This window comes from Oncorhynchus masou, chromosome 28, assembly GCF_036934945.1.
Source record: "Oncorhynchus masou masou isolate Uvic2021 chromosome 28, UVic_Omas_1.1, whole genome shotgun sequence".
Taxonomy (NCBI): domain Eukaryota; kingdom Metazoa; phylum Chordata; class Actinopteri; order Salmoniformes; family Salmonidae; genus Oncorhynchus; species Oncorhynchus masou.
Window position 1 is genome coordinate 15,800,513 of NC_088239.1, and position 9,794 is coordinate 15,810,306.

Below are 9,794 nucleotides of genomic sequence, written 5' to 3' on the forward strand. Positions count from 1 at the left end.
GGCGACGGCGTCAACTAAACAGACTTTTTGGGATATAAAGAAGGATTTATCTAACAAAACGACACTACATGATATAGCTGGGACCCTTTGGATGAAAAATCAGAGGAAGATTTTCAAAAAGTAAGTGAATATTTAATCGTTATTTGTGAATGTATGAAACCTGTGCCGGTGGAAAAACATTTTGATGTGGGGCACCGTCCTCAAACAATCGCATGGCAGGTTTTCGCTGTAATAGCTATTGTAAATCGGACAATGCAGTTAGATTAACAAGAATTTAAGGTTGCAGCCAATATAAGACACTTAAGATATGATATATAAGATATGTACCTAAATGTTTAATATCCATAATTTTTACAATTATTTATTTGAATTGCGCGCCCTCCAGTTTCACCAGAAGTTGTCCCGCTAGCGGGATGCCTATTCCTAAGTTAACGTTGTTTCCATAATTTCAACCCCATAAATCGATGTGATGCATTGAACTTATTGGATTTGCAAAAAGTCATCAACATAAGGACATTTTGTCTTTTTCACCCAACTTTTAACATAAATCCAATGAATGACATGGTGACATTTTTTGTTGATTTTACGTTGCATTCACGTTAGTTGACAACTCAACCAAATGTAAATCAAAACTAGACGTTGAACTGATGTTTGTGTCCAGTGGGCTGTTACTGTAAAACAATACAATTGTTATGTTTGTAATGATAGTGATGTCAAAGAAAACATCCACGTGACAACCTCATAAAAAGAAATAACATGTATTACATTTCAGTAAATGTCCTTTACACTTTCTATCAAAAGTAAACATTTCCCCTTGATAAAAAAAATATAAACTTATCCTTTGCAAAATTAGAAAAAGGGTTTAAAGTCCATTTCAAGGCACTTTGTTAAAGGCACTTTGTTAAAGGGATAGTTCCAAAAGACAAACCAAAAGACAAAATTACATATGGGTTTACTTACCCTGTAAGCAGCCTATGGGCAAGATATGACAGCAATCCATGCTTTGGTTTTGTTTACCTGGATACTGTTTCAAATTATAACTTTTCTGCATTTGTAGAAGAAATCCAATGCAGGCCAATTGTACCTATATAATCATTTTAAGTTAATGTCCAAATTATCTATAAGTAACTTCATTGAGTAACACAATACATTTTTAGATACATAAAGTGCAAAAATTATAATACAGGTACTGTTGACTTGCATTGAATTTGCATTGGAACAGTGGCCAGCTAAACAAACTAAAGCATGATTTGCTGTCATACATTGCCCATAGACTGCTTACAGGGCAAGGAAACCCATACGTAATTGTGTAATTTGTGTGAACTATCCCTTGATTGATACTTTAGGCATCCTTGTTGTTTGTACCATATAAACACATTTTTATGACCTTGTTCTACCACAATGAATGTAAAATGTCTTTAGATGACATCTAGAGCAGTTCGCTCAGTGGTTTAGTGGGTGGAACATGCAGGTAGACATATGGCTTATGCCCACATATTGTGTTTACTCACTTCTTAATTGCCATGATGCATATCAAAGTAGTGTAGTGGAGGTATATGCCATATCAATTAATAAGGCTGATGGAACAGATTAGAATGTTTAGCTTAAAATGCTCAAAAACTATTATTTCACATTTTAGACTCAGCATTGTGCACATGGCAGTAGGCCTATGCGGGAAAACACTGTTCTAAAATGTGCACTGCACATGCAAGCGGTTTCAAGGACAGAGATGTAAATATCCTTTAGATATTTTGAAAGAGGGAAGATCTAAAGATGCAACAATAATTGTTATCATTTTTTTTTAAATTGTTATAATTATTATCATGGGTTGCTAATATGACTTGGACAATGCCTTTGGCTGCTAGACAATAAAATACATTTGAAAGAAAACCAGTATAAGTCTTTATAAAATAATTGCCTCCACATTTCTATGGTGGGATTTTGGCTATAAACTACTTTGAAACATGCCTCATAATATGAGATAAAACATCCTGGTTTCAGACAATGAAAGAGCAGGAAGAATATAGCAATGCTAATGAAAGGCCTAATCGTCTTCTGGTAGAGGGAAATGCTTTACCAAAAAACTTCGAAATTAAGCATTAACTAGCCATAAAGCAGAATAATATCAGGATTATTTGTGTCAATCTAGTGGCCATTTGTTTTGCAAACTCAATCTCATGTTCTACATAAACACTGCTAATCAAACAACAGTGCTTGGTGCCTGCAAATTATAGGGTAACTGCACAAAAACATCTACATTTCTTAGATTGTTCCCTGACATCAGAAGTGGTCTCCGGTTGTGGTTTAAACATTATTATGGAGTTATAACATTCCATTTAGTTGTTTTTCTATAAAAAAAAACTGCCGTTGACCAGCCTCATGTATCCATTTCAGTAGTAGGTCTACTGTCAGCCTACTTGCACAGTACAGCTTGGGTTGGCCTGACTATGAAAGACCAATATGGGATTTATCATTTTAGGTCATTCAGAGTGTATGTCACTGTTTCCGTTTGGGACATCTTTGGCAAAAGATAGAATGTACCCACTTCTCCAGGCACGACTACACCACTGAGTTAGCTGATGGTGCTCCAGATAGTGAAGCTTTAATGGGTCAAATCTGCAAGTTCAAGAAAAAGACTCTGTGAAATGCAATATCAGTCTCTTGAAAATGGCATTCAAGTGCTTGCGTTCACCGTACACTGTAAACAGTCGAGTTGTTGATAGTACAAGGTGAAGATTTTATGTAACATGACATCTAAATCATCTTACATTTGAAACCAGTTTGAGGGCATTTTCAAGTAGCACTATAGCCTCTAACATACAGACATAAAATGGAGTGGTGACCACTCTTGGGTAAACATCAAGGCTTGCATGATATATGTTGCATTTTCCTTTTTGGCACAATAACCCACCACCCGTAGTTATTCTCTAGCAGATGCAGAGATACTGTAAATGTCTATATATATCTCAGAGATATGGATATCTCTCCCTGTCCAGCTGATACATCCCCGTCTCACACTTCTTTAGTAGGCCTGATGAGATGGTCTTCACTGCTCTCATGGTCTCAGTACAGGTGGGGTTAATCAGAGCTTCAGGTAACAGGAAGCCAAAGTAGCCTGTGTCCCGCAGTTCAAAGGCAAAGGCATAAGGGATCCCGTGCCTATAGGCCCAGTCCATGGAGCTGCCTGAGCTGACATCTGTTGGCGTCAGAACAAATACAACAGTTTGGATTCATTGGGAGGGTTTTCCACAGGCAAACATGTGTGCGGCAGGAATTCTTATCTTTTAACTGAAATATTATGAGCTAGATGTTTTCTGAGTGTTTTGCAGTCTGTAGCTGAAGTAAGTTAACGTCGGGAAGGAGATGTGCATAACTCACACAGCGTGGTGGAGGCGGGTCCATATCTGTACCTCACTCCGTAGGCAGAGTACAGGGCAGTCACTGCATTGTGTGCAGCTGACTCCTGGAGGGGGGATTACATTACAATCATTTATTCAATTCCAATGTGAGTTGCAACAACATTGATTCATTGATGGATTGTGGTCACAGATCTGTCTCTCACCACACAGTTGAAGTTAGGGATGGTGGCGTATTTATAGGAGTAGGGGTAGAGCAACATTTGGGCGTAGGCGTGGATGGAGACGTAGGCCTTGACACGCTTCTTGTGCTTCCGCAGGAACTTGGCCACTGCCTTGACCTCCGGCTCGGACTCGGGGAAGGGTCCGCAGTACGTGTCATCACAGGGGTGAGAGGATGCACCCTCCTCTGACAGGGAGAAACAACGACAGGGCAGGTACTGTTTGTTACTTACTATGGTCATACAGTATTAAGTGCTGTATATACATACAGAGAGGTTATACTAGAACTATACCCAATACCTTATAACAGGGTTTTACTATGGTGTTAGTGTATGTTTCTGTGACCATTTTTGAATACATTTTATGCACAGAAAATTGCTCTGAGTCAGTCTGCTAGACAGAATCATGGTAAATGGGGGGTAGAAAACACACTGGGGACATATTGTTTGTCCACACAGCCTGTTGACATTTTGTTCTCAATTCAATATGTTTTAGACATTTCTCTTGGGGGAATTTTGACCCCCCAAAAACAGTCTTCTTTCACCTCTCCCTCTTTCATGTTATTTGTATATTCATAGCTACTTTGTGTCATTGATGCCTGTTTTCAATGTGGACGGATACCTCTTCAGATGGACTACGCTGGCTCCGTATCTCTCTGTCTCTCTCAGATTATTTTTGCATATTCATGTATTCTAAGCAGAACTAAACCCTCCAACTACAGTACGCATGCTCATTAATTATGTAAATTAGTACTCCAAAAATAAACGTTAGAAGCACAACTCGGCATAACCTGCAGACAGACAAGAAAGAGCATGATCTAAGAGACTTGCCCATGAGCAAAAAGCAGCACCTCAAAACTCTGGGCCAAATTAATATTTACATATGCAAATCCAACAGGGAATGAGCCATGTCTATGTATAATACAAACAGTGTAAATGAACAATTTCCTAAATTAATTAACTGATTAAAATTAGACAGTAAATTACCCCTGGTATCATCCAACCTTGAAAGTCTATGATTGGTCTGCACAAAACACATAGCGGCTTCAGTAAGCATGAACTTCTTGTGCCTATTGCCTATTCTCATAATTAGGGCCTCGTTCCTGGCTTTAGCAAGGAGCCAGAGTTCTTTTCTGGTCAGCTTTCAAAACTCAGAGCCTTATTGAAAATACAGATGGCTCTGAGGGTTAAATCAACAATACATATTGTAGTTTGGATTATTTGTCATTCCCCTCCCATTCTATGCTACAGTATAATGATACATCTCAACACCAAGCTGAGGCCTATCATTATCATGTCGTTTTCATAGGTCTTGGCCCCCATAATGAATGCTCTGTGTCGACCAAGGCCGTGTTTTACACAGCGTGTGTTTTAACAACTTGTTCCCACAGGTCCCCAGCCAGTACGCATCTACATACGCCTGGCAATTAGTTATACACAGAGCAAAGAAGGGTTTGTTACCCAGGAAAATGTGAAAGTGGCACAAGGTAAAGGACAAGGCAGTGGATCTTGTACTGTATTCTAGCCTGCCTTTACAGTAGCTGGATAATTTAATGTAGCAGGTTTGACTTAAGGGCCTAGAGTTTTCCTGTTTCGTGGTCAGGAAAAACTCAGGCCTATAGCCATATGTGCTGCTGTCACACCCTGATCTGTTTCACCTGTCCTAGTGATTGTCTCCACCCCCTCCAGGTGTGACTTATTTTCCCCAGTGTATTTATCCCTGTGTTTCCTGTCTCTCTGTGCTAGTTCATCTTGTATGTCTTTCAAGTCAATCAGCGTGTTTCCCCATAATCCTGCTTCTATTCTTTTTTTGCTAGTCCTCCCGGTTTTGACCCTTGCCTGTTTTTCTGGACTCCGTACCCGCCTGCCTGACCATTTGGCCTGCCCTGACCTTGAGCCTGCCTGCCACTCTGTACCTCCTGGACTCTGATCTGGTTATGACCTTTTGCCTGTCCACAACCATTCTCTTGCCTATTCCCTTTTGGATTGAATAATACATATCAAAGACTCCTGTGTCTGGATCTGACCTTGTGTTCTTATAGCTGCATTATAGTCTCATGTGCGAGAATATATATATTTTTATTTTACCTTCATTTAACTAGGCAAGTTAGTTAAGAACAAATTCTTATTTTCAATGACAGCCTGTTCAGGGGTAGAACGACAGATTTGTACCTCGTCAGCTCGGGGGCTTGAACTTGCAACCTTCCGGTTACTAGTCCAACGCTCTAACCACTAGGCTACCCTGCGTAGTGGTTCTCCCCCCCTATATCTTAAACACCAACCACTCACTGGGTACAGATGTCACTTCAACTTCAATTATTGATTTGCATTTGGTTGAGAAAAAAAGACAAAATTCCCTTACGTTGGGGACTTTCTGATTACTTTTAGAAATTCCAAACAGTTTTCTATGTTGTTTCAATGTTATCAGATTATTTTTGTTGTTGTTGAAATGACGTGGAAACAACGTTGATGTAACCAGTTTTTTTTCTCCAGTGGGCAGTGTCTCATACAGACCTTGGAGATTATCAGTATCACATGCTTTGTCTATCCCCCCCTCGCTCCCCCCCCCCTCGCTCCCCCCTCTCTTTCCCTCCCTCTCTCTCTCCCCCCTCTCTTTCCCTCCTCTCTCTCGCCCCCTCTCTCTCCCTCTCTTTTCCCCCTCACGTTCCCCCCTCTCTCCTCTCTTCCCCCTCTCTCTCTCTCCCGTCTCTTCCCCCCTCTCTTCCTCTCTTCCCCCAGCTCTTTTCTTGCTGTAATTATCTATCCTTTCTTATTTAAGATTCCAAGTATCACACATAAAACAGCCTCCCTCCCTGAGTGATGAATAGCAGACACCCACCAGAAGACCCTAACCCCCCCTCTCAGCACCACCAAAATCATATCAAACAGGGGGGGTGCCGTCACCACACAAACATTTAATCCACAGCTTACACTAATTAAGCAGACAGAGCACCAGGAGACATCTCCCAACAGCAGGAGAAGGAAAGCAGGGGGAAGGGAGGACACACACACACACACACGCACTCCAAGGATACATTAAAAACTCACCACACCACTTGACTTTCCAGTTCCTGTTGGCGTCAACACCTCTGCAGTGATACTTGACGTTTTTGGACCGGGTTTTCCTCCAGAAACGATCCTGGGGGGAAAATAATGAACACTGTCACTGACTCAAAGTAGCTATGAATATACTAATAACATGTCACCTTAAATACACATGTTGGGTCAAATGTTAGCTAGGTGAGAGAGAAAGAGAGAGAGCAAGCCAGACAGAGAGGGTGTGAGAGAGAGAGAGAGAGAGAGAGAGAGGGGGGGGGAGAGGGAAAGAGAGAAGGGGAGAGAGAGTGAAGGGGAGAGGGAGAGAGAGGGGGGGAGAGGGAGAGAGAGAGGGGAGAGGGAGAGAGAGGAGGAGAGGGAAAGAGAGAGAGAGAGAGGGGGCGAGGGAAAGAGACACAGAGAGAGTTGTAGCTACCGTAGTCCAGCTGAAGATGTATCCATCCACGTTGAAGACAGGCATGATGTAGAAGTTGAGTTGGTTCATCAGTCGTCTCATCACAGAGTCATGCTGGTAGGAATGCAGAGCCTACAACAACAACAGGCTTATATGAACACGACAGATAAGTTCACAATGAACCATAGGCTATATCTCTTCTTGCACCTGTTTTATTTCACCAGTTACAATACTTTCTAGTTGGTGAATAATAAATCATGATTAATACTCCTAAGAAGTCTGTAAGTCTGAGGGTGGCAGAGGATCCACCAGTGATATCACACACCTGTGACTGAGCAGTACAACTGCTATAGAGGGCTACTAGAAAACCCTCATTATCCTCATCATCGGTCTACAGCTGCACCATCGAGAGCATCCTGACCAGTTGCATCACTGCCTGGTATGGCAACTGCTCGGCATCCGACAGTAAGGCGCTACAGAGGAAACAGTAGCGCGTACGACCCAATGCATCACCGGGGCCAAGCTTCCTGACATCCAGGCCCTATGTACATGTACTTGGCTGTGTCAGAGGAAAATTGTCAACAACAAGTGGCCCAAAAAATTGTCAACGACTCCAGTCAACGAGGTCATTGATTGTTCTCTCTGCTACCGCACGGCAAGCTGTACCTGAGCGCCAAGTCCAGGTCCAAAATACTCCTTAATAGCTTCTATACCCCAAGCCATAAGACTCCTGACCAATTCATGAAATGGACTACTTACATTGACCCCCTCCTCCCTTTGTTTTTACACTGCTGCTACTTGCTGTTTGTTATCTTTGCATAGTCACATTACCCCTTCCTATATGTACAAATTACCTCGACTAACCGGTACCCTCTGTATATAGCCTCATTATTGTTATTTAATCCTATTGTTTAAAAAAATAAATATAATTTAACCAGGTAATTTGACTGAGAACACATTCTCATTTACAGCAACAACCTGGGGAATAGTTACAGGGGAGACGAGGGGGGATGAATGAGCCTATTATAAACTGGGGATGATTAGGTGATCATGATGGTATGAGGAACAGCTTGGGAATTTAGCCAGGTCAACAGGGTTAACACCCCTACTCTTACGATAAGGGCCATGGGATCTTTACTGACCACAGAGAGTCAGGACACCTGTTTAACGTCCTATCCGAAAGACAGCACTCTACACAGGGCAATGTCCCAAATCACTGCCCTGGGGTATTGGGATAAAAAAAATTAGACCAGAGGAAAAGGTGCCTCCTACTGGCCCTCCAACACCCCTTCCAGCAGCATCTGGTCTCCCATCCAGGACCAACCCTGCTTCAGAAGCCAGCCAGCAGTGGGATGCAGGGTGGTATGCTGCTGGTCTCCCATCCAGGACCAACCCTGCTTCAGAAGCCAGCCAGCAGTGGGATGCAGGGTGGTATGCTGCTGGTCTCCCATCCAGGACCAACCCTGCTTCAGAAGCCAGCCAGCAGTGGGATGCAGGGTGGTATGCTGCTGGTCTCCCATCCAGGACCAACCCTGCTTCAGAAGCCAGCCAGCAGTGGGGTGCAGGGTGGTATGCTGCTGGTCTCCCATCCAGGACCAACCCTGCTTCAGAAGCCAGCCAGCAGTGGGATGCAGGGTGGTATGCTGCTGGTCTCCCATCCAGGACCAACCCTGCTTCAGATGCCAGCCAGCAGTGGGATGCAGGGTGGTATGCTGCTGGTCTCCCATCCAGGACCAACCCTGCTTCAGAAGCCAGCCAGCAGTGGGATGCAGGGTGGTATGCTGCTGGTCTCCCATCCAGGACCAACCCTGCTTCAGAAGCCAGCCAGCAGTGGGATGCAGGGTGGTATGCTGCTGGTCTCCCATCCAGGACCAACCCTGCTTCAGAAGCCAGCCAGCAGTGGGGTGCAGGGTGGTATGCTGCTGCATTGTGTTACCTTTATTACATTTTTTACTTAAGTATATTTAGCAAATATTTTCTTAACTCTATTTCATTGGTTAAGGGCTTGTAAGTAAGCATTTCACGGCAAGGTTTACACCTGTTGTTTTTGGCACATGTGACAATTCCAATTGGATTTGTTTTGATCAGGAGTTTGTTAATGCCTCTTCTCCAGGCAGGTTCCAGTGGAGGATTGGAGAAAGCAGATTGTTGGTGCGGCAATACCTGCTCAGTAATCAGGCTCAGGCCAAGGTTAATCTGACTTTGTAGAGAAATGGAGCTCTGCCCCCCACTGGCCAAAATGAGACATTACTATTATTGACCTAAACAGCACAGTGATCTGCTGCATTATAAAAGTCGGTTCTTGTACAAACTCTTGACGTTTCTCAATACTGTCCTAGTACACACTCATCTGGAGTTGCCCCCTTCAGTTAATACTTTTAGCGGCACCTTTTGCTGTGATTACTGCTGTAAGTCGCTTGGGGTATGTCTCTATCAGTTTTGCACATCGAGAGACTGAAATTGTTTCCCATTCCTCCTTGCAAAACAGCTCGAGCTCAGTGAGGTTGGATGGAGAGCATTTGTGAACAGCAGTTTTCAGTTCTTTCCACAGATTCCCGATTGGATTCAGGTCTGGACTTTGACTTGGCCATTCTAACACCTGGATATGTTTATTTTTGAACCATTCCATTGTAGATTTTGCTTTATGTTTTGGATCATTGTCTTGTTGGAAGACAAATCTCCGTCCCAGTCTCAGGTCTTTTGCAGACTCCATCAGGTTTTCTTCCAGAATGGTCATGTATTTGGCTCCATCCATCTTCCCATCAA

At 42.9% G+C, this 9,794-nt stretch overlaps 1 protein-coding gene across 1 annotated transcript in view; it reads right to left on the reverse strand.

Annotated features, from left to right (window-relative positions):
* Positions 1 to 268: 268 nt before the first annotated feature.
* LOC135517254 (carboxypeptidase A6-like) overlaps positions 269 to 9,794 on the reverse strand; it is a 59,275-nt gene continuing 49,749 nt past the window's right edge. The window contains exons 7-11 of the mRNA XM_064941382.1: positions 7,050 to 7,160; positions 6,626 to 6,716; positions 3,563 to 3,765; positions 3,379 to 3,463; positions 269 to 3,196 (exon numbers count right to left, since the gene is read on the reverse strand). Of these exons, the coding sequence (XP_064797454.1) occupies positions 2,967 to 3,196; positions 3,379 to 3,463; positions 3,563 to 3,765; positions 6,626 to 6,716; positions 7,050 to 7,160 (720 nt within the window). The 3' untranslated portion in view covers positions 269 to 2,966. The remainder of the gene's footprint in view (positions 3,197 to 3,378; positions 3,464 to 3,562; positions 3,766 to 6,625; positions 6,717 to 7,049; positions 7,161 to 9,794) is intronic.